Source organism: Nannospalax galili, unplaced genomic scaffold, assembly GCF_000622305.1.
Source record: "Nannospalax galili isolate Female #2095 unplaced genomic scaffold, S.galili_v1.0 scaffold139, whole genome shotgun sequence".
Lineage (NCBI taxonomy): Eukaryota > Metazoa > Chordata > Mammalia > Rodentia > Spalacidae > Nannospalax > Nannospalax galili.
Window position 1 is genome coordinate 5,856,755 of NW_008345884.1, and position 25,550 is coordinate 5,882,304.

The window sequence follows — 25,550 nt, forward strand, 5'->3', positions numbered from 1 at the left end:
ATCCCCTTGAACTGGAGTTACGGACAGTTGTTAGCTGCTGTATGGGTGCTGGGATTCGAACCCAGGTCTTCTGCAAGAACAATCAATGTTCTTAACCATAATCAGTGTTCTAAATCACTGAGCCTTCTCTCCAGCCCCAATCTTATTTTTATGTTCATTAAGAGTCAGTACAAACAAGAGGAAAATGTAGAGGTTTGTCATATGTTTCCTGCTCCCCAAACTCCCATACTAGCCACAGCTCCTGGTACAGTGGAACAGTGCTAAAATTGATGAATGTACATTGGTGTGTTTTTATCATATAATCCTAATTTACATTAGCGTTTGCTCCTGATGATGCACATTTTATGGGTTGCCTCAAGCATGTCAGGATAGAAAACAACTACTGCAGTGTGTGTAGAATGCTCTTAATACACTAAAAATCCAAATCTAGTCAGGTATGGTGGTGCATGCCTTTGATCCCAGCACTTGGGAGGCAGAAGCAGGCAAATCTGTGAGAGTTTGAGGCCACCTGGTAAACATGCAGGTCAGCCAAGGCTACAGAGAAAGTTTTAGGCCAGCTGCAACTACAAGGAGACACTGTTTCAAAAAACTGCCCAAAACCAAAACCAAAAACAACCAACCAACCAACCAAACAAACAAAATCCAGAAACAAATAAGCAAACAAACAAAAACAAAAACAAAACACCCCAAAAATACACTAAAAAGGCTTTGTGCTCTGCCCGCTCATTTTCTTCTGTCCTTATGGGTTTTACTTTTCTTAGAATGCATGTGGCTGGATGGAATTTTAAAATCCTTGACAGACTTTGCATTTTTACCATGTCGTTTTCATTTTATTTGTGCACACTGACTTATTTCTTTTGTTTCTTCCTGTGTAGGAACTGAAGGCAATATAATTCGAGGAGTCCCATTTGTCAGAGGGGGTGGTTCAGGCTTTGTATCTAGCCTTAGTTTCTTAGAGCTAGACAATCCTGCTGGAAACCAGCACCGGTATTCAGCCTGGGCTAAATCTGTAACTAATCTTCCTCAAGTCATAAAACAAAAGGTAAGTGATGTGCTGTTTAAAGCAGTGGGAAGCAGTCATGTTTATTTGTGTTGGGAAAATGAGATTACATCACTATTAAACAGAATTGGTTGCAATTAGCATTTTCTGTATCACAGTTATACTTTATATAGTAAGTTGACTGCATACATAATAATAAGGAAACTGGCATGCTGTCATCCTGTATGACAAACTGTATCCTGTCAAACTGTATATCCCTAGATAGCAGGAAAGGTTAAAGGTCTTGTAAACCCCAAGAGAAATGAAGGACGGAATTTGCATTTTAACTTTTGGTCTAAATTTATGTTCTATTTTTTTAAAAAATTGCTTTATTTATTATAAATGTGTGTGCGTGTGCATGCGCGCATGTGTGTAAAATGTGTGGACGAACACATGCTGTGGTGCACTTGTGGAGGCTAATATGCAATTTTGTGGAGTTGGTTCTCTCCTTTCACCATCACGTGAGATCTGGAGATTGAACTTGGGTCTCAGGCTTACAAGGCAAGTGCCTTTGCCCGCTGAGCCATCTCACTCGCTTCTTGATTACATTTTCTTTGATTCCTAATTCAGAAAGGTTACAGATTTCCCAAGAGGAACATGCTTGCTCTCAGATCACTCTTCTTCCTGTGCCATAGTTCACAGGCTCCTGAAGTCATGAAATTACAACAGCACCAAACTGATCAGTAGAACTTAGGGTTTATTTTATAACACAATATGTGTTCAGAAAAAAAAAAAAAAAGAGAAACTATTTTGCTATGCAAAGCTGTGCAATAAAAACCAAAGATTGCAGGTCAAAATGAAATTAAGAACATAACACTCAAAAATATCAGTCATGATGCTGATTTAAAAAAAGATAGGCATTGATAAATAGGGTAGCAAGGTTTTATAAATGTTAAATTACTAAGAAATGCATCCACTGCAGTAAATGTGGCTCATTGTTTAGAAAAACCTGAAGCTTGCTGGAGCTGGAAGGGTTGTAGCTTCTTCCTTTACCTGAAGAGAACAATCATAAATCTGATGGACAGTTCACCAGCTGGATGAGTGGAGCTTATGATCCATTCAATGAACTGACAGATGCTTGAGGAATATGTGGATGTACATTGTATGTATTGCTTTGTGGGTTGGTTCAGTTGTATGCAGTTTCTTGCGCTCATCCTGTGCATCTCGTGGATAAAACTGAACAAAAGAAAATGAAAAATTCACAATATGTCCCATTGTTCTCCAACGTGGCAGTCTCAATAGAACAAATCCTCATTTTCTTTCTTTTCTTCTTTTATTGTTTGGTCTTTTTGAGACAGGGTCTCCCTGTAACCCCAGTTGGCCTGACTCTGCTGACCAGGCTGGCTTCAGTCTCACAGAGATCCACCTGCCTCTGCCTCTGGAGTGCTGGGACCAAAGGCATATGCCATCATACCTGGCATAAAGCCATATTTTCTAAACAAACATTATAGTAGGACTGATTGTATGGACTATTCTCTACTATGAGAGTCAGTGCCCCAGGTAATGTCTAATTTTAAACAGTTAAGAGACATGTACACATTTTATATACCAAAGAAAAGACTAAAGTAGCATTTCAAGTACTCTTCTAACACCACATTGCATTCATTTATCTCCAACTAACTTGTAGAAGGTGAGTTTTTCCTGGAAAGGTACCAAAGAGTTACTGTCCATGTCCCATCTGTTCTTTAGAAACAAAATTGCAGTTTAACAGATATTCATTCACAAACTCAGCTATGTACTTTTACACAGGTGACTAAAAATTGTCATAAATGTGCCAGTTTATCACTTAGGCAGGAAAGGAGTAAGGAAAGAACCGACCCCATCCAGGTCTATGGCTTCCAAGAGCAGGTGTGCACACCTCTTTTTAGTCCAATTCTTGATGACATCATAGTGGTGATCTGAACTCAGCCATCATGAGAGTGTGCTGGAGAATTTATCATAAATTACCAAGCAGAGGCTTTTTGCTCCTGGGAGACTAGCCACTGCTAAAGTTTAGCCAGCACATCTGTGACTTCAGAGTTGCTTTTTTTCTGAAATACCTAACACAAAGTAACAATGTTTACTTGTTTTAAATTTCTGCAGGAGAGGGCCCACAGTCTCCACAAAAGAGACATATTAAATCTGCAACAGGAAATTGAATTCTAAGTGTAATTGTACCTGCTTCTTTGCTGTAATTTAAGCACATTTCCTTCTCTTCTGTCCCCTAAGGAGGTGATAATGTACTGTCTTCAAAACAATCTTCCATTAACTAGAATGAATGTTCTGTGTTTTGTGTTTGTTTTCTAATTTTATGCATACACACAAGATATAAAAAACTGTTTTCCCCCTATCTGATTCTATTTTTTCCTATGTCTTGATTTTAATGTAAGGAGAGAGAATTTCTTTTTTAAAAAATTTAGACATGAAACAATTGTATAATAGCCCCCACTTAACAGTTTCACTTTGCCTCTACTTAGCAGTTTCACTTTCCTAAGTTTCAAGTAAATCATGGTCTGAAGATGTTAAATGGAAAAATCCAGAAATATGAAGTTCATGATTTTAGATATGCTTTTAGTTTTTTATTTTGCTTTATTTTGTTATTATTTATTGTTGTTAGTCTCATACTGTGTTAGTTACTTTTCTGTTGCTGTGATAGAAACACTGACCAAAGCAATTTATGGAAGGAAGAGTTTATTTGAGCTTACAGTTCCAGAGGGGCAAGAGTCTATCATGATGGGGAGGCATAGTGGCAGAGGTGGCTGGAGGAGTAGTGGAAACTAGGCTCTACATCTTCAAGCAGGCACAGGAAGTAAGAGAGCAACTCAAGATCCAGAAAGACTTAAGAACTCTCTAAGCCTGAGCCCAATGATGTGCTTCCTCCAGGATAGCCATACCTTCTAAGACCTCCAAAAACAGTGCTACCAACTGGGGGCAAAAATGTCCAAATACTTGGAGCCTATGGGGGGACTTTCTCATTCAAATCTCCACATTCCACCCCCTGGCTCACAGAGGCTCATGACCACAAAAAATGCTAAATACATTTAGTCCAACTTTAAAAGTCCCCATAGTCTTTACCAGTCTCGATACTACTCAAAAGTCCACAGTCCAAAGTCTCTTCTGAAAGTCAGGGAAATCACTTAACTGTAAGCCCCTGTAAAATCGAAAGACAAATTACATACTCCCAACACTCAGTGGAACCAGATACACATTCCCATTCCAAAAAGGAACCAAATAATACACATTCCCATTCCAAAAAGGAGGAATAGAGGCATAGTGAGGAAATTCCAGACCAAAACAAGACCAAAAACCAGCAGGAGAAACACCAAGTTCAGTACTCCACATTCAACTTCTGGGACTTTACTTCCAAATGGCTTAGATGGCTCCACCTCTCTAACTTTGCTGCATGAAACATACATCTCTCTCTTGGGCTGGTACCAGTCCCTGTATGTAGGTCTTGGCAGATACCTCATAGCTCTGACATCATAAATGTCTTCTTGATGTCTCCATTGCCAACCAAGCTTCACTTTCACAGCTTCACAAAATGGCTTATTAGGGCCTTCTTTATGCAGACGAACCCCTGCTGCATGCTGCCTGGCCTCAGCAGCTCTCTGAAACTGCAGAGGAAGAACTGATGACCCTTCACTCTTGCATCTTTCATGCCTTCTAAAGCAGCACCAGGTGAACTGGTCAAGTTTGACTGCAAGTTTGGGATGGACCCCAGCCTTCTTTATCCATCTTAGAAGCTTTTCTCTTCAGTGGCCCCTGCAGCATTTTCCCTTCACAAGTTGGAGTCTTAGCTGGGTGTGGTCTTGCCCTGGAGGTGTTGTCTTCATTGTTTAAGTGTAAATCTCTAGGCCTTTCCTTAATCACTTTAATTTTCTTATCAAAGGATTCTCCTGAGCACATGCCAGAGCTCCAACATTTATCTTCCTAGTTCTTTTTTTCAATGCAAATTATCCATTCTCCATTTGCTCTTTTTCAGTAGATCTGCATAATATTCACAATTAATAGCCATGCCACCATTTCTATGTTAGGCTGTCTTGAAATTTCTTCTACCAGAGAGATTAGTCCATTGCTTTTCAACTTAGTCTCAGGCAAGCTTTTTGGCTGTGGGCAGACTCCAGCCAGACTCTTTGCCAAAATATCCCAAGTGCTGCTTAAGTCCTTATTTCCCTTGGGAATTACATTGTTCTTAGCACTTACTTCCAGGAGCCTACTAGAATGGCCTGGTAAGCTCTGTTTACAGCATTCAATTACTTTTCTAGTCCAAACTTCCAAAGTCTTCCACATTCTTCTAAAACCCAACCTGGTCAGGTTCTTCACAGCCAACACCACACTCCTGGTACTAGTTACTGTATTAGTTATTTTTTTGTTGCTGTGATAGAAACAAAAGAAATTTATAGAAGGAAGAGTTTATTTGAGCTTATGGTTCCAAAGGGGCAAGAGTCCATCATGGTAGGGAGGCATGGTGGCAGAGGTGGCTGGAGGAGGTGTGGAAGCTAGGGTCTACATTTTCAAGCAGGCACAGGAAGCAAGAGAGTAAATCGAGATCCAGCAAGGCTTAAGAACTCTCTAAGCCCTGCCCCCAGTGATGTGCTTCTTCTAGCACAGCCACACTTTTTAAGACCTCCCAAAACAGTACCACCGACTGTGGACAAAATGTCCAAATACTTAGAGCATATGGGGGATAGTCTCATTCAAACCACTACACATAGTGTACCTGATTTATAAATTAAACTTTATCACAATCAGATATGAATAGGAAGAAATGGTACTATTCTCACTTTGGGGACTATAGTAGGATTCTGAGGCATAGTCCCACACACTGTAGGGGCTAATGCAATGAGAACAGGAGTGTCTTTTGAGTTTGTTTCTTTGGGATTGTGCCTACATATGAAAGAAGCAGGTTCTTGCCCAGAACTCTGAGCACTGACCATGATGTCTTTACTTGTATAGCTGATGCCGTTATATGAACTGGTCAAGGAAGTGCCTTGTGCCTCTGTGAAAAGACTGTACCTGAAACGGGCCCTTGAGGAGTATCTGGATGAATTCGACCCCTGCCATTGCCAGCCTTGCCAAAACGGTGGCCTAACTACTGTTGGGGGGACACAGTGCCAGTGCCACTGCAAACCGTACACATTTGGTGTGGCATGTGAGCAAGGAGTCCTAGTGGGGAATCAAGCAGGTCAGTGTAACAAGTTTTTACTCACCATGAGGGAAATGTTGAGAAGGGAGTTGTCTTTTCACTCTGTACCCTGACAGGTGCTGCTTTGTGTAATGAAGACATGGAGCTGCATTTGAACTCAGATTTTCTCTCCATGTTCCATCTCCAGATTATAGTTTTTAAAGCTAAGGGCTTTTCTGTTTCTCTTCTTTTTCACCTGAATTAAAAATCCCACTGTGATTTTGAGTCCCAATTCTCTATTAGAATAGAATTATGTTTAAAATGTCTCCCATCTTTTCATAATTATCTCAATAAGGTTTTGTTTCAACACTGGTCTGTGGATCTTTATCTGAAGCTTTTTGACACATCTCTATTATTTTGTATTGTGTACCATCAGTCAATATTTGCAAATATTTTCTGTTTGATTCTTTCTTTATATCCTCAGACACTGATATATTCATAAATGTTACCAATACATTTGATATTAGATACATACATGACTAAACAATGGTTGTGAGTAGATGCATATCTTTATCCCCAAATATCTCCCCAAGTAGCCTGGCCTTGTTCATTGAAATTCCACCACCATGATTTAGTCTTTTGTGTCTTAGATTGTTAAAATGGAAGAACCTTGCTGGTAAGGGTTGAACTAGCAATCACTGTACATTAAGCTGTTATTGCCTATCAACAGTGTAGTCAGGGGACTAGGTTCTTAACTGCATTCTAATTGTGACAGTATAGGGAAGGTGATGGGAAAATATTATGCAAATTTGTTTGGTTTTAGTAAACAAATTTAGCAAATTTGTTTTTGTTTCAATATCACATTGATACTGAAGTGTGTGTGTGTGTGTGTGTGTGTGTGTGTGTGTGTGTGTGTGTGCGCTGAGATGGGAGGAATGTGGTGACACAGAAGTAGTTCAGGAGCAGCAAATCCACCTACGTACTGACAAGATACAATCTTTATTTATGAGCACAGTTTAACTAGGAAAGGAAAGCTCTCCCTTTGAGAGATATGATGGGGGGAAACACTAGAAGTAGGATTGACTCAGGGTCTGAAGTTAAAGATGTGTTAAGGAAGTATTTTCAGATTGGAGAAGGATGCTGACAGGAGGTAAAGCTAGTGATTTAAGTGTTTCCTCAACTTATGCATTTGCTCACTTTGTATGGCATCAGATCTGGGGTTAGAAAATGAAAGATCCAGGAGGTCCTGTTCTCTTCAAGATAAGTCAGTGCCTTAGCTTTAGGAACTTACTTGCCTTGTTGAGAGACTGTGGTGGGGATGGAGTCTGGGCTCAGAAGACTAAGCCATTACATAAACATGACTCTTGGAAGTCATTAAATGACTGAATATTTGACCACTTTGTCTTAGATTTCATGTCTATGAAGTGGGAATGGTTAAAATCTCTCTCTTCTCACTTTGGTCATATGATAAGTGTGAAAATGCTTTGATTCTGTTATAAAATAATTAGCACACATGATATTATTGTAAGAATTTCTCTGAAGTAGCCTTGATATCAATATTCCTAATCAGTGATTAGAGCCCATCTGGCTATTGTGAAAACCCTCAGCAAACACTATGAGATTCTTGGAGAATAGCAAAGTCACAAAAAGTTTGAATAATTTGTTCAGTGCTATGAACCAGTAAATATCAGGGCTCCTACATCATGCCTTTTTTTTTTTTTTCTCACAAGGCCATTATCTATTCCCCAGAAAGCACATTAGCAAGAGGTATAGCAGTAAGCTTTGAAGTCTTCCTCTCCAGAATTTAGTGAAAAGCCTTTCTTTTATTACAGGAGGAGTTGATGGAAGTTGGAGCTGCTGGTCCTCTTGGGGACCCTGTGTTCAAGGGAAGAAAACAAGGAGCAGAGAATGCAATAATCCCCCTCCTAGTGGGGGTGGAAAGACTTGTATTGGAGAAACAACAGAAAGCAGGCAATGTGAAGACCAGGATCTGGAGAATTTACGGTAATGGAGACCAGACCTCTATAACAGTTAAATGAGATTAAGCATGCAAAGTGATCAGTACAGTGCCTGGCACACAGAAAGCTTCAGTGAATGAATTATTTTTCAGATCTATCATTGCCTCCTAGTTATTTTCTGGGTTAAGAAGAAAGTCAGCTGCTTTAGATGGATGATATTTTGCCCAACTATCTTAGTGATCATCTGGTACTAATTTTACGTTTGCAAGGACTCTGCAAAAGCTATCTCAAAAATGCTTGTTGGCTCAATTGTACCCCTGTGGCATAATTCTGTGGCAAAATTTTTGCCTTTTTTGAAAAAAAATTAGTTAATTAGCTAGAGACGGGGTCTCATTGTAGTACAGGGTATCCTCAAAATCACTATATAGCTGAGGAAATCTTTGGATTTCTGATTCTCCTGCCTCCACTTCCCAAGTGTTAGGATTACAGGTGTGTGTGCCAGCACGCATAGTTTTTCTGACAGGTTTCTTTATACCAGTATTCTTGTGTTCAGAAACTAGGCATAATGTTTTAATAGATTATTTGAAAGTTGTGTTGAGTTAAAGAAAGAAACGATGTGCTTGAGTATGTGGTAGAAAGACACAAGATTCTATTTTATTTTATTTATTTTTCAGTATATATTTTTATTTGAATTTTTGCAGTTTTCATACAATGTAGTTTGGTGGCATTTAGATTCCTTTCTTTATCTGAACCTTACTCCACTGCCCCCACCAAATTTACTGTATAATCTTATGTATATAAAACACAGCCTATAGAGTTTGATTTGTGTCCCCAAATGTCTTTCAGTGTGGATTCATCCACTGGGCCCACCAAGAGTTCCATCTCTGTAAGACACTGTCTTTCTCCCTCCCAGCAGCCATCAATTGTTAGAAGCTCCTTATGTTGGGCTGGGATTTTTCACTCACTTCCCCATGTCTTTGCTGGGATTTTGTTTGATTTGAGCTTGTATAGGACTTGTGCATACTGTTACCATTGCTGTGAGTTCATACGAGTAACTGACCAGCTGCTGGAAGACTTTGTTTCCATGTGGTCATCTACCCCTTCTGGCTCTTGTAATCTTTCTGCCTCCTCTTCTGCAATGATCCCTGAGCCTTGGGAGGCAGAAGTTTCAAAATAGGTGTCCTAGTCATGGATAAGCAGTCTATGGCCTCTTGTTCTCTGCACATTGGCCAATTGTGTGTTTCTGTGTTAATACCATCTGCTGCATAAAGAAACTTCTCTGGTGGGAGTTTAGAGATGCATTGAGACATAGGATTCTTTGATCCCAGGTCACCCATGTATTGCAAACCAACAATAACAAATAGCTCTTTTTTTTGAGACAGGTTCTTTCTGTAGCCCCAGCCGGCCTGGAACTATGTAGACCAGACTGGCCTTAAACTCACAGAGATCCATCCGCCTCTGCCTCCCGAGTGCTGGGATTCAAGTTGTGTGCCACTACTCCTGGCATAACCAGCCTCTCTGTCTCTGTCTCTGTCTGACTCTCATTTCTCTTTTTTTGACAGGGTCTCCCTGTAGACCCAGCTCACCTGGAACTTCCTTTGTAGACTAGGCTGGCCTTGAACTCATGGAGATTTGCCTGCCTCTGCCTCCCAAGTGCTGGGATTAAAAGCATGCGCCACCATGTCTGGCTGTAACTAGTATCTCTTAACTGAGGAAGAGAAAAGGCATTGGGGTTATAGTGGGAGAAGAATACACATGTACCATCAATGGGATGAGATTATGAGATCAGGTCTCTGTCGCAGTGAACCCATTTTCCCTGCCTTTAGACACAGTTAGAAAGAGGGGGGCATCCTAAGGGAAGCATTGCAGGGCTCTTCACTGTTGCTTAAAGGAGGGGAAGTATCCTCCTAATCAGCACAAACAGGAACATTTTGATTACTACTTCACATTTCTGTGTTTCCTCACAGTGTTGTAAAGGATAAGGAGTTCAGTAACACAGGCTCTTTGAGTTGCTGTCCCTCAGATTTCATCCAGTGAAGTGGAGATGATAGTGGTAGTACAAGGACTGTAGAAGCACTGTGGACAATCACTGTCTAGTGATGGATGTCTCCATTATTATAAGCTGCTGTAGAGATGATTATGGTGATGGTAAATATTCAGGAATGGCATTGGTGATGTGACATTAAGGGCCTCTGTCCTCCATCTTGCTTTTTGGTTTGGTATTCTTCCATCAAACAGAATTAATTTTGTGTTAAAGGGATATCAGGGGGCCAGTGAGATGGCTTAGTGGGTAAAGGCACTTGCTGCCAAGACTGACAATCTGAGTTCAAGCCCTGGAACCCACATGGTGGAAGGAGAGAATTGACTTCTGCAAGTTGTCCTCTGACTTCCACATGGGCACTGTGTACACCCCCACCCCAACACCCCCACAAAATAAATAAAAAGGTATTTCAAAACTCAATAGCAGGAGAAAGTGATATCTGAGACAGATTAACTCTAGAAATCATGCAACATAGATGCATTATCTAATGATTTCAATATTACTAGATTGGGTTTATGCTTTTTTTTTTAAAAACATGAGACACGGTCACATATTTGGTTCTGAGAATAACAAAAATATACACCAATGTCCTTGTTCTTTCTACTTACATATCTTCATATGTAATGGAAAAATTCAGTGTAATGCAAAATATCAGCTAAACTGGAAATGAATCACATTAATTTCCTTTTGTTTCTGTTTTTTTTTTTTTCAGATTACTGGAACCACATTGCTTTCCTTTGTCTCTGGTTCCAAAAGAATTCTGCTCACCACCTCCTGCCTTAAAAGATGGATTTGTTCAAGTTGGTTATGAAAAGATATTTTCTCCCTTATAAATATTCCAAGTTCTATTTCTCTACTTGGCCACAATCTGTTTACTTCTTTTATAGTGAAATAGTGCTAAAATATTTCATATGCGAATTTTAACTTCAGTAGTAGTGAAGGATTTAGTTTGTAACTTTTCTCTCTTGGCCTAAGGCATTTCAAATTTTGCAGAAGGCAGTATTCCTTCTGTAGCATGGGAAATCAAACCGTTACCTGTTGAATTTAAGATGTATTCATGCCATTAAGTATGAATGTACAAACAAATTCTTAAAACTAGAGAATTTTCTTTATTATTGAAGTTGAAAAAAGTTCTTATTTCTCCAATAAGAAAATATATTTTATAAGAACTGAGATGATTATGGGTAATCTGTTTATATTAACAAACAAAACTTCATATTTGAATTATGGCTGCTGCACTACATGCATACAGCATTTTAATTCAAACATTGAAAGAGACATTAAAAAATCATGATTCCTGTCCCCTGCCTGTACTTTTCAAAAAAGGCCCTGATACTACATACAGTCAAAGAAACTGCATTTTTGTGATATTAAGCTGCTGGTTTCAGAAATCCAAGTAAAACACAGCAAAATTATTCTATGAATATCAAAATCTTCAGCATAAGAGACACACTAGTATAAGACAAATGGAAGAAAACAAATGATAACAAAACACATAAAACTCCAGGTACTGTAGTAAATTGCTGATTTAGTCAGTGTGACTGCTACTCTGGGTAATACTATTAATTGCAGTTTGTGATTATAGTCTGGAATTGTGGACAGCAGCATTTCCCAAATTGCACATTATAATCAGTAGAAAAAAATTAGAAAAGATCAGTGTATACCATACAGGGTTAATTTTGTAGCGTATGATGTGTGTGCACAAATACGCACATATACATATAAACTTGGACACACAGTTATGCACATACACAAAAATACACACAACAGATCACACATCGTTGAACTGCAATGTAATTCTTCTTCTTACTCTAGGTTCCTGTCAGTAAGGTTTGAAAACCACTCATGTAGAGAAAGTCATAAAGGTCGATTCCTGTCCAATGGCAGAGTTCACATTGTTCTACATGTTGGGAAAAGTATGTGAGATAAAAATAAACATAGAGAAAAGATGTCACTGTACCACAGGTGCCACACATGCTGCATGCTTAATGTTCTTAAGTCTATTCCTTTGAGTTTTATCCTAGAAGGACTTATGTAGTCCATCTTTTTTGCTGTTACTTACAAGCTGTTTTGTTTCTCTAGTTCTTGTATGACATCTTCATATACTTGTGCAAAGAGGTCCTCTTTAGGTTTTGTTCCATCTAGGTAAACAATCTCTGAGATGATGTTGTTCATTTCTTGTCCATGCTTTAAGTACAAGGGTCACATGTGGCCATCAAAGTACCCTGTGGGGTCTGGGGCTCATATACCCTTGTATTCCTCCTCCTCTTACATTGTTCATATGGGATGGTCAGAAAATAACTTCTACTCTGTACAGTTTCAAGTGGCTTATAACTAAAGAGAAGGAAACCCTTGGTGATTAAAATGGGAACCCCTTCAGGACTTCCCAACACTGTTGGTCCCATAGAGAGCCCTGGGTTTTCCACCCAGCAGGAAATGACTGACATCATTTTTTCCATGTTAAATGCTTCAAGCACATCATACTGAAAAATCCATTTTCATCTGTCTCTATCTCAGATGCTAGCTTGAAGAAGTCATCCTGAGCTATGATGCTGCGATTTGGAATGTGTTTGTGCATGTTCTTAGGCAGTATCATCTTCCCATCATTTGTTATGCCTCTAATTCCAATGATAAATGTTTTCATAGTTGGCTTTGGAAAATCATATCTTCTTAATACTTCTGAGTGCGGGGTTCAAGTCTTCCCCAGTGGAACCACAAGACACGTGGGTCAGGAGTACACCTATATCGATACTTGTTGCTGTGTGGCTCAGGGGTTGGCTAGCCCTTTGGGTGTCTCTGGATTACCCATGGGGGCAGGGGGAAAGTAGGCGCAAAGTCAATGACACAGACTCTGGGAGACTCACTGTGCAGTAAGCAAGCAAGCTTGTTTATTGCATACAAAGGGCTTTTCTTTATACCCCCTGGAACCTCCCCTATTGGCCCTGAAGGCTGAGCTGTTTATTGTCCATTGGTGTAACTGCTACGTCATTTGTCTCTAGCCAGGGTGGTTGATATTAGGTTAGCACTTTGAGGAAGTTGGCTGCAGAAGAATGGCACACCTGTGCAAAGGTCTCCAGGTCCGGTGCCTGGCAGATACCCACTGACCCCCTCCTACAGATACTGTTCACCTAGGCTTTTTCTTTTTTTAAAAATAAATTTTATCTTGGGATGAAGTGTTTTGTTTGTCCCCAGAGTTGGTTAGCCACTGTTTGATGAGATGTAGGCATTGTGATGAGATGCAGGATGAGATGTAGGCATTGTGATGAGATGTAGGGCACTGTGATGAGATATAAACACTGATGAGATGTAAGCACTGTGATGAGATGTAGGGTGCTGTGATGAGATGTAAGCACTGTGATGAGATGCAGGCATTGTGATGAGATATAGGGCATTGTGATGGGATGTAGGTCATTGTGATGAGATATAGGCATTATGATAAGACATAGGGAATTGTGATGGCATGTAGGGCATTGTGATGAGATGTAGATATTATGATGGGATGTAAGGCATTGTGATGAGATGTAGGTATTGTGATGGGATGTATGGCATTGTGATGGGATGTAGGGCATTGTGATGGAATGTAGGGCATTGTGATGAGATGTAGGGCATTGTGATGGGATGTAGGCATTAGGGCATTGTGATGAGATGTAGACATTGTGATGAGATATAGGCATTGTGATGGAATGTAGGGCATTGTGATGAGATGTAAGGCATTGTGATGGGATGTAGGACATTGTGATGACATGTAGGGCATTGTGATTAGATGTAGGGAATTGTGATGGTGTGTAGGGCACTGTGACACTGTGATGAGATGTAAGCATTTTGATGCGATGTAGGCATTGTCATGAATGATATGTAGGTCATTGTGATGAGATGTAGGTATTGTGATGGGATGTAGGACATTGTAATGGCATGTAGGGCATTGTGATGAGATGTAGACATTGTGATGAGATATAGGTATTGTGATGGAATGTAGGGCATTGTGATGAGATGTAGGCATTGTGATGGGATGTAGTTTGGAATTGTGATAGCATGTAGGGCACTGTGATGAGATGTAAGCCTTTTGATGTGATATTGACATTATGATGAGATGTAGGGCATTGTGATGAGATGTAAGTATTGTGATGGGATGTACGGCATTGTGATGAGATGTAGGGCATTTTAATGGGATGTAGACATTGTAATGGGATGTAGGGCACTGTGATGGGATGTAGGCATTTTTGCTGACATGTAGGCATTGTAATGGGATGTAGATATTATGATGGGATGTAGGGCATTGTGATGAGATGTAGGTATTGTGATGGGATGTAGGTATTATGATAGTATGTAGGGCATTGTGATGAGATATAAGGCATTGTTCTTTCAGCAGTTTTCTTGTTCACAAAAGAACACTGGTCATCTGCCAGTTTTCACTGCGGTGGCTTTACTTGACTTTGGGATTGTCTTCGTTAGTTCTCAGTCTTTCCTATATGGAACTTGGGCCTCAAATTTTAGTAACATCTCTTTATGACTCACATAAGAGACATGTATTCACAAGGATGTTCTCCGTGATGTCAGCTTTATTTTCTACATGAGCAATTCTGCTTCTTAAATTCTAGGTCTTTAAGTTTACAATCATTGAACATTTGCTTAAGTTTGCCCAAGTAGGTACTGTTGAGAAAATGGGAAGGCAGAGGAAGGAGGAGAGAGAAAAGGGTTAGAAAGTTCCATGATGTCACCATGATCCATGGAGCTCCCAGTCAAAAATGCTTAAAGACCAGGATAGTACAAACCCAGATACCTTAGCAACCCACAAAACTGTTGTGTCCTTTTAGGACCCAACATTTTCAAATACTGCTCCCTAGACTGGCCACATAGAGTCACTTAGGGAACTTAAAAATAGAGACTGCTGCTTGACACCTGTCCTCCACTTTTACTGATTTAGTAGGTTTGGGGTAGAGCCTGAGAGTCTCTTTTGTAATTACTATAAGTGGTTCTTATACAGAAATAAATTTGGATGGTGCTGAGTTAAATTTCTCCATAGAGAAGTACCTGTTGCAAAGCAGAAGAGCACCTAGGGGCTATAGCGAAAGATTAACATGTAATCTTCCCCATTTTCTTCAATCCATTGATTCTTCTCAGCTTCTATGAAGGAGACTGACAAGGCCATGGATAGTCAATTGTTAATGAGAGGGAAGAATCAGGAAATTGGGTTCTGACTCCTAGGTCAGATCTGGATGAGATACCAGATCCAAACCCTACCCCAGGCCTGAGTGTCTTCAGTATACCCTGGGGTTCCAGAGAACCAGAGAGTAAGGAAAGGAACCAAGAACCTAAATGAGTGTAATCATCCCCTCACAGGCTGAGACTTGAAATTCTTTGCCTCACAGGACAGCTCACATCTCCAAATTATAGGCTAATATCTTAAACCTGATCCACTTGTAGCAATATTTTTGTACTTATACTGTATAATAGAAGATCAGCACTATGTTTCTTTGAAAGTCATCAGTGAGCCAGGTGTGCCACGGCGTATGCCTGTAATCCCAGCACTTGGGAGGTAGAGGTCTGAGGATTCTGAGGTTGAGGACAGCTTGTGTTCTGTAGTGAATTCCGGGTCAGTGAGACCAGTGAGACCCTACCTCAAAAGAAAAAAACAAATAAGGGAACAAGAAAAACAATCATCAGTGAAAAAAACTTTCATGAAGATGCTGAGATGATATAGACATTTCTGTATCTATACTGACATTTATTAGGTAGTATTGTCAATCAATAGAAAAGAACTCCTTCATGTAAAGAGTTGATAAACAAAAATTCTTCCCAAATCTGATGACAAACTATAAAAGTGTAAGGGAAAGAAATTACTTGAACAGTGCGCACTAAGTAATTTTAGTAAAATGCTTAGTGCAGTGCTTGGTATTTTGGGAGAAATCCATACATTATAATATGTTGGCATTAAATGGCTTTATTTCAATTGGTGGTACTTGTGTCGTTGAATGGAACTACACAAGGAAAATGTTTTATAGAAATTCTCTACATTACTTTGAATGGAGGTTGCCTGATGATTAAAGTTAATTATGTTTTCTAGGTCAAATAAAACTAAAGAAACATTATGTTAATGCAAAATGGACAGATTCTACCTTTTCCCACCTTTCACTTTTGTCTAGGATGAAGGTACCATGTTTCCTGTTGGGAAAAACATAATATATACTTGCAATGAAGGATATTCTCTTATTGGAGACCCAGTTGCCAGATGTGGAGAAGATTTACAGTGGCTTCTTGGGAAAATGCATTGTCAGAGTGAGTGGCCTTGGCTGTAGTATGTAACAAGAAGAGAATGATGGGAAAGAAGTGAATCAAGATAATCATTATTCTTTAGAGTTTAATTACTAGTATAATAGTAATAACATGGGACAAATAGTCATCTGCCCCTAATCTTGACCTTTTCCTAAAAGGTGGATATCAGCTTATATTAGGTACTTTTCTCATTCCTGTGACAAAAATATCTGATTAAAAACAACTTAAGCAAGGAAAAGTTTATGTTGGCTCATAGTTTGAGGGTACAGTCTTCATGATGATGAAGTCTGGGTGGCAGGAACTTTAGGTGGTTAGTCACATTGCATCCACATTCAGGATCAGGGAGAGATGAATGCTTGCGCTCAGAACTCTTGTTCTTTTTCAGTTCAAGAAGACCAGTCTATGGAAAAGTGCCATCCACAGTTAGGGTGTATCTTACACCCGAGTCAACTCAATCTAGAAACTTCCTCATACACATGACCAAAAATTTGTCTTGTAGGTGATTTAGATCCTATCAGTCAATATTAACCATCACAGGTTCTTAGCTTTTGGAGTGACTCCAGTAATCCTGGAGTCGATTATCTCTAATAATCCGTCTCTACCTGATAATGCTCCATTCAATGAGGTCAGTTTTACTGCAGTTTTCAAGTCCCCTGGTACAAATTGAAGTAGGTTGTGGGGCTTTTAGACTAAGATAATGAGCACATTCTTTTTCTTTTCTATTTTATTTTATTTTTATTTTGCTGGGGTCAGGGGTGTCTCTCACTCTGTATCCTAGGCTCCTGTCTCACAAGTTCTAGGATTACAAGCATAAATTATCATGGCCAGTTTATTCTTTAAAGTTTACTTACTAGTGTAGTATCACAGCCCATCTACTTCCCTAAATGCTTTGAATAGAAGTCTGTTCAGATATAGGCTTGTAGGGACATGTGGCATTTCACCATCTAAATCTATTCTTTGGCCTATATCTCAGTTTGAATACAAGTTTGTTCAGTAGATGGATAGCCAGGACTGTAGAGATATATTTTTCTTAAGTCAGTTGTTCTTTTTATTCTATATGGGAAAACTGCAGTGCAAACATTCATGTTTTTTCACTGGGAGTATACCCAATAGCAGCTCTTTGAGTCATTGAGTGTACATGCTAGGCATGCATACATTATGATTTTGTCAGCCCTTCAGTCTTCCATGTGCTTGCAATAATGTATGCTCCCAACAGAGTCTGAGAAACTCTATATGATACTTTTTGTTCTTTGTTTTTCTAATATTTTTATTTTATTATTTTTATTTTATATATATGAGTATATTACCTGCATGTATGTAAGTGCATCCCTGTTGTGCAATGCCCACGAAGGTCAAAAGAGGGTGTCAAATTCCTCTGGAACTGGAGTTAAAGATGGTTGTTAGCTGCATGTGGGTGCTGGGAATTGAACCCTGTCCCCTGCAAGAGCAGCCAATTCTCTTAACCGCTGAGTCATCTCTCCAGCTCCTATATTGTTTTTCATTCTAAATATGTCTATTGATTTATTTTTTACTTGTGAATTATCTCTACAATTGTGGTGATCTTTTAAGAATTCTGTTGAAATCTTAATTTTTCTGTTTTTAATATTTTCCAATTTTTGTTGAAGTTTTCTATCTTATTTAGTGTTTTCTTTTCTTTTTTTGAGGCAGAATTTCTCTGTAGCCCAGGGTGACATTGAATTCACCCAACCTGAATTCATGGCTATCCTCCTGCCTCATGCTCCCAAGTACTGATGTGAGACACCACACCTGGCTTCATTTAGATTTCTCACCATATTGCACTTTTTAAAAGGCCTATTTAATTATCTATATTTCTTGTGGATTTATTTCTATTGTATTTTTTTTTTTGGTCAAACTTTGATCATTCTTATGTTTTGCTTTTAATCAAAAAAATTTTATGTGCATGAGTGTTTTGCCTGAAGGCATGTAAGTGTACCTGTGTGTGCATTGCCCACAGAGGCCAGAAGAAGTTGTTGAATCTCTTGGAACTGGAGTTATGGATGGTTATTAGTTGCCTTGTGAGTGCTGGGAACTGAACCCTGGTCTACAAGAGCAGCCAGTGCTCTTAACTGCTGAGCTATCTCTCCAGCCCCCATATTTTCTTTCTTTTAATGTTTTTTTCAAATTTACAGACACTTCAAGAGGGAAAAGCATTACCAAATGCTGAAATTACCACCTGAAGTTTCTCTTCCTTCTGGAATGTTGGACCTTTGAAACTGCATGCCTTTGACAATGTTCTGATTCTCAGAAACATTTTTCTTTGAATTTTGTGTAGGCTTCCTGTTTGTTTGGCAAAACAATTCCATGATAGACTCTGGCAGATCTATCATGCCAAAAATAAACTCAATTACAGACTACTAGCCTTTTGGATGTCTAATATGTGACTTCCTCTTAGCTTTTCTCTATCAGTACTCAACACATTTGGCAACATAGAAGCACTCAATTAGTGATAAAGGTTGTGCTTGAGTAAATGAATGAATGAGTTTTTTTCGATATTGACAGTGCAGAAACAAAACAGTGTTTTATAGAGCACCATCCAAAGTCTGCCCATGAGGGACATTGCAAAGGTTTTGTTTTCGATCATGATTTCTGACCTGTTCTCCTATGTATAGGCCTCATTTTTCTTGCTGCTTATTTTAAGTAGGAGATTCGAGCCAGTGAATGTCATTGGGTAAGAAAAGATTGAGATGGGAAATGAAAGAACACTGAACGCTTTTATAGCTGCAAGGTGAAAGGTAGTGCTTTAAAAATTTTAGATAGTAACATATCTAATTAGAGCTAATGATATTCAAATGAATAAAGCTCTTGGGAAAATTCTGGTGGGGCGTCACGACACTGCAGAGATAAGTGGCAGCTGTGAGAGCTGATTTTAGCAGCAGGCTGGGCTTTGGGACTCTATTTGTAGGCTTGTTCATTTTAGGTTGTCACATTGCTTTGAGGGCAGGGAAAGGAGATGACAGCTGTTTTGTCGCCAGTCATTAGTTGGTCAAACACATGTCAGGCACTGTGGTGTGTGCCTTTAGTAGACTCTTTTTTCCTGCTTGTCCTCTGATGTGAAAAAGTAGAACATGTGTATTAGCATGATTTAAAGCTGTTTTTTAAAAGATGGTTTAGGGAAGCAATGACCCTTGCATGCTGCTTTCTTTTCAGAAATCGTGTGCACGCTGCCTGTACTGACAAAAGGCATGCAGAGTCACCCCCAGAAAGCTTTCTACACAGTTGGTGAGAAGGTGACCCTTTCCTGTGCAGGTGGCCTGACCTTAGAAGGCCCTTCAGCATTTCTCTGCGGCTCCAGCCTCAAGTGGAGTCCTGACATGAAGAACACCCAGTGTGTGCAGAAAGGTGAGTGGTTTCTGTGTCTCTTCAAGGCTACCTGTGCTCAGACAAGTGACAGTTGTTACAGTGACCTTCATGGTGCTGTGTCACTGTGGATCATTCTCTCCATCTGGCCTCTTAGGAGAAAGAGGTCAGTAGGCTCTTTAACAGCTATTCACATGGCACAGTAGACTCAAGGGACAGGAAAGGATGGCACATTGAACTTAAGTCCTCTATGTGAAAGGACAACTTTATACTGTTAGGGGGCCAAGAAAAGGAAGGCTTTTTGAGAGCTGATTTTTTTATTTTCTTCTGATTTACTAAATACAGAGTTAAGATAATTTAAAATTTTGTTTTATTTCTGGACTCTCAAAGAAGTTATTGATATTATCGAAGCTGAAATTTCATGAAGTATTTATATTTAACACTACAAAGTAGACATTATTCAAAGACAAGTATTGTGGTTTATGAAGTTGCTCTTGGCAGTGGAATTCTAACAATCTAGTATTTTAAACACTAAGCAAATGACAATGTTATTTTAAGAGCCAAGATAGAAGATAATTTAGAAAACCAAACTATATATTTTAAGATATATTTAAAAATTGGCTAAATTAAAAAATTCCCATTTTTTTTCTTTGTTTATATGTATATTTTTGATATACATAGAAATTTACAATTTATTAAAGACAAGAAAGTTGCATACTGATGAGATGAATGTGCTTGTTTATTTTTTAAATAAGGAATTAAATCTGGTTGAATATTTGATACTGCAATACATAGAGCATCTTTAATGTTTTTTATAGTTGATTAATATTTTGATTTTATAATTGTTAATACTGAAAATGCGACTTTACAAAAATATAGAATATAAAATGGCAGATGAAAGTATGTTTAAGGCCATTTCAGAAATTGCTGGAGATTTTCTCTCAATCCCAAGCCAAATATTCTTTTTTAAAATATATTTTATTGAGTTTTTGTGAATTTAATACCTCATAATCATATTTAGCTCTCCCTTCTGTATCTGCACCCCCATAGCTTGCCCACAGGACTTCCATGCATTTTGTCACATATGTTAATAGTTAACGAGTCAAGTTTGTGTATTCAGATGTCCCTTGGTGTGAGTTCATTCACTGGAGCCCGTTCAGCCTATCTAGCATCACTCACTTAAAGATCAACTCTCCCTCACCCAGCAGTGATCAGCTGCCAGTAGTTCCTCACCAAAATTGTGGCCTTCTGCCAATTTCCCCAGTTCTATGTTGGTTTTTGTCTGATTGAGTATTCATGGCTGTCGTCATTGCTGTAAATCCATATGAGCAAGGACTCAGGAGCCTGTAAGACTCTGTTTTCTTATGGCCATGAACCTCTTTCCCCTGGTTCTTAAAATCGTTGCCCCCCTCTTCTGCAGTAGTCCCTGAGCCCTGTGAGGGTGAGGTTTAATATAGGAGTCCTGTCCAGGGACCCATGCTCTGTAGTCTCTTATTCTCTACCAGGTGTGGCCTTCTGTGTACATCACCCTCTGTTGCATGAGGAAGCTTCACTGGTGAGAGCTGAGAGATATATTAGTATTTGCTCTGTTCCCTTTCCACTATGTTCCAGGTGCAGCAGTTCCATCTCATTTTTTAATTATTTTATTTTATTTTTTAATTTTATCAGTTCCATTTTAGATGAGTCACTTAGGCCTGGCCATCTCACAGACACTTATTCTCTGTGTGTGACCAGTTGTGGAACTCTGTAATAGTCTCCATCTGTTGCAAAAGAAGTTTCTTTGATGAGTGGTGACTGGCATTATTTGTCTGTAAACATAAGGACCCATATTTAGCATATAGTAAGAAATTACATTTGTCTAGGGATGTAACAGACTTCTTTTTTTTCTAAGATCTATGACCTCTCCAGCCATGTGTATTTGGCTATGTTTACAGTGCCACACATGAGCTCTCTCCTATTGAGTGGACTTTAAGTCCAATTAGGTATCCGTTGGTTATCCCCAAGATAAAAGTGCTACTACTACACCAATATAGTTTTCGGTGCCCATCATTGTGGTTATTAGGTTTTAAAACTGGGGTTGGACCATTGATTGATTTTTTTTCTCTTAGCATCTTGCACAGTGTCCTCCAAAACTGAGTTAGTAGTCTTCAAGGAAGAGGCTTCCAAGTCAGTTCCAGCTCCATTGTTTCATGTCCAGTATCCTAAGTATGTCCTGTCTTTCACAATGGGGTCCTACCTTCAGGTTCTGGGAGATGATTAAGGACTGTGGCAATAGCCTGTGTTATTTGGGGAGTCTCTTGGATTATCCTGACCAACAACTGGAAGGGAGGTTTCTCCTGTCTGGCATTGTGTCTCTATATCTGTATCTATATCTGTATCTGTATCTGTATCTGTATCATCTGTATCTGTATCTATGTCTATATCATTGATATCTCTATCTATCTATCTATCTATCTATCTATCTATCTATCTATTTATCTATCTATTCATCCTTCAGCTGTACACATGTACTCATGTATAGCTGCTGTATTACTATATGATGTAGGTCTTTTCTTTTTGACAGAGTCTCTCATAGCCCCAGACTACCTAGAACTCACTATGTAGACCAGGCTGGCCTCCATCTCACAGAGATCTGCCTGCCTCTGCCTCCTGAGTGCTGTGATAAAGGGCATGTACCATCACGCCTGGTACACAGATATTGTAGGTATATTTTTCAGTAGACTTTTGAGCTAATACATTTCCCTCTGTTTTTTTTTTTTTACACCAGCTAAGTGTTATTTATCTCTCTTCTTTTCTCTTTCCTTGTATAACTCTCCCTCTTCCCTCCCTAGTTAAAGTACCCCCATTTTCCCCATTTCTCTCTTGATAGTACTTGTCTTCCATGATCCCCCATCTCTTAAACTCCTTCTTCCCCTTTATTGCCATGGTTTCTTGTATAACCTTCCTTTCCCTTCCTAGTTTAATAACTCCATTTTAACTCAATTCACTCTAGGTAACACCTGTCTCCTATTATCTCTCTCTCTCTCAGGCTCCTTTCCCTTTACCTCTGTGGCTTCTTTCCATTTTCCTGGATCCTGCAGTTACATCAGGATATATACTCACACATAAAGATTTGGTGCTAAGATCCACAAATGAGGGAGAACATACATTATTTGTGTTTTATATTTTTAGTAAATGGAAATATTATGTTTTTAACAATTAAATGCAGGGAAGAAGGAAAGCTCACTTGATGCTGTTTTATGCAATATTTCTTGAGTGCACCCACTCAATAGGATGGAATTCATGCCTTGTACTGCAAACCTAGACAAATATCTGTGGCTGGAGAAGTCATAGATCCCAGATGAGACCTTATTACTACCATTTTCTAAACCTAATTTCCAATTGTATTCTAAATACTTATTTCTATACCCCCCAAAAGGGCTGCTCTTGCCTCTCATTGAGTGTAAGATTTTACATCCAATGGTGAAATCTGTCTTTTCTTATGAGGATGAATTACTAGATTTTATATGGTGATACAGTGAGATGGTTACAGTGAAAAAGAGCTCTGTACTGCTGAGTGTAGACATGGGCTGGTGGAAAGAGGAGGGGGCAGAGCAGTTCTAATCAAATATCTTCCATTTCAGCTCTAATATGCTCTTTAGCTGTCAGAACCCCAGATCAGAAGACAATTGTTTTGTTTTCTTTTTTAAACATTTTATTTATTATCATTTATTTTATATGTATGAGTGTATTGCCTGTATGTAGGTAGGTGCAGCTGTGTTGTGCAATGCCTGTGAAGGTCAGTAGAGGGCATTGGGTTCCCTGGAACTGGAGTTAGGGACGGTTGTTAGCTGCCATGTGGGTGGTGGGAACTGAACCTTGGTCCTCTCCAAGAGCAACCAGTGCTCTTAACCACTGAGCCATCTTTCTAGCTCCAATTGCCTTGTTTTCTATATGCCCTGAAGCATAAATATGAGTTTACTTGGTTTGTGTAAAGTAATGCACCTGTACCTGTAATTCTAAAATAAAACAGAACAATATATACTTAATGAGAGTGTACTTTTGTTCTAAGGAGATTAAATAGTTCTCTCTCTGAAATGTTTGCTTCTGTCATTTTATAGCATAATTTAGTATGAATTTTCTCCCACTCAGTAGAAAATGATATTGTGGTTTGTTTTAATTAAGGATTTTTTTTAGACCTATGTGTTTTTCTGAAGATGTGGATAATAATAACTACCCTTAAAATAAACCTATAACAAACAAAATTTTCCTTATTTATTAGCTTCCAAAGTTGGTGTTTTAAAATATCAGTTAAATATGGGGCTTGGGAAGTGGCTCAGTGGGTAAAGTGCTTGCTGTGTAAGCATGAGGACTTGAGTTCATTTCCTCAGTACCTGTATAAAAGGTAGGCATGGTAGTGTATGCCTATAATGCCAGTGTTGACTGGCATACACACAGGTGGATTCGAGAGCCTTGGTGGACAGCCAGTATAGCCAAAAAGTCAAGGTTCAGAGACAAACCCTAGCTCAAAAAATAAGGTGGAGGGGGCTGAAGAGATGGTTCAGCGGTTAAGTGCACTAGCTGCTTTCCCAGGAGATCAGGGATAAGTTCCCAGCACACACATTGGCTAGCAATTTCCCTTAACTTCAGTTCTAGGGGATCTGACACCCTCTTTGAGCTCTGTGAGCATTGCCTGACATGGGTGCACTTACATACATGCAGGCAAAACACTAATACACATAAAAAATAAATAGAAAGTGGAGAATGATAGAGGGAGACACTTGACACGAGCACTTCTGGACTTCAGTGAGCTGGAAGACCACCTGGGCTTTGCAGGGGAGAGGCTACGGCACTCCTTAAGCACCAGAGAATTCTCCAATGTGTTTCTTTGTGGCTTTTGATGGGCTCTTGGCAAAAAGGCCATTGAAAACAGCAAACAATTTGTCAACTTCTTGTTTGTTTTTTGAGACAGGGTCTCACTTTGTTTCCCTGGCTGTCCTGGAACTTGCTATATAGACCAGGATGGCCACAGACTCATAGAGATCATCCTGCCTCTGCCTCCCAAGTGCTGAGATTAAAGGCGTGTACCACCACACTGGGCAGGTGTCAGCTTCTTGAAAGGAAGCCAGCATTGCTATCTTTGGATTCAAACATATGTGGGTTTCAGTCTGACCATGCAGAATTGTTAAATTTTTGAAATAGCATTAATTTCCAAATTTCCTTGGTCCTTAGTTTTTTTTTTTGTTGTTGCTTAAATGGGTACTTGTTAGCAAAATTAAATATCACAATGTATAAACAGTGCATGACCAACTGAACATGCTTAGGAAATGGCATCTGTTATCACCAGTGGAAATATTTATAGTGTTCCTCTGTAAAATTTGTTATAGCTTTATTATGTATATTTTTGACTATAGGAAACCATTGTAGTTCAGAATACTGTAGATTCTGATTCAGAAACTGAAATGATACCCTTTCTACTGTGAAGAAATGCTTATTCCCTTAATGATTGCATCTCTCTTTTGCTTTTCTTTTAGAAACCACTTTAACACCAACAGTGCCTGAGTGTCAGCTCTGGGAGAAACTGCAGAATTCAAAATGTGTTTGTAAAATGCCCTATGAATGTGGGTAAGCTCTGTCTTTTCCACTTGCTTCTCCATTTTATTTTATCCAAGGTAAATGAGATGACTTCTTATAGCCTTTTGAATTGAAGGTATAGCTTACCATAATTTGGCCTACTGCTGCCTGTCACAAGTCATAAGCTATCAGCCATGGTGTTAGTGTTAAACAGGATTCTCATCTGGCTGGGAGAAAGAGTGAAGGACAGGACTGCTTGAATAT

At 39.2% G+C, this 25,550-nt stretch overlaps 1 protein-coding gene and 1 pseudogene across 3 annotated transcripts in view; one reads left to right on the forward strand and one right to left on the reverse strand.

Moving 5' to 3' along the window:
- Positions 1 to 25,550, forward strand: part of C7 (complement C7) — a 68,531-nt gene that overhangs the window by 37,785 nt on the left and 5,196 nt on the right. For all 3 annotated transcript variants that reach the window (XM_008842124.3, XM_017800347.2, XM_029567809.1), the window contains 7 exons: positions 876 to 1,042; positions 5,975 to 6,203; positions 7,976 to 8,147; positions 10,855 to 10,942; positions 16,286 to 16,418; positions 19,584 to 19,775; positions 25,247 to 25,337. In XM_008842124.3, the coding sequence (XP_008840346.1) occupies positions 876 to 1,042; positions 5,975 to 6,203; positions 7,976 to 8,147; positions 10,855 to 10,942; positions 16,286 to 16,418; positions 19,584 to 19,775; positions 25,247 to 25,337 (1,072 nt within the window). The remainder of the gene's footprint in view (positions 1 to 875; positions 1,043 to 5,974; positions 6,204 to 7,975; positions 8,148 to 10,854; positions 10,943 to 16,285; positions 16,419 to 19,583; positions 19,776 to 25,246; positions 25,338 to 25,550) is intronic.
- LOC103741358 lies at positions 12,201 to 12,786 on the reverse strand (annotated as a pseudogene).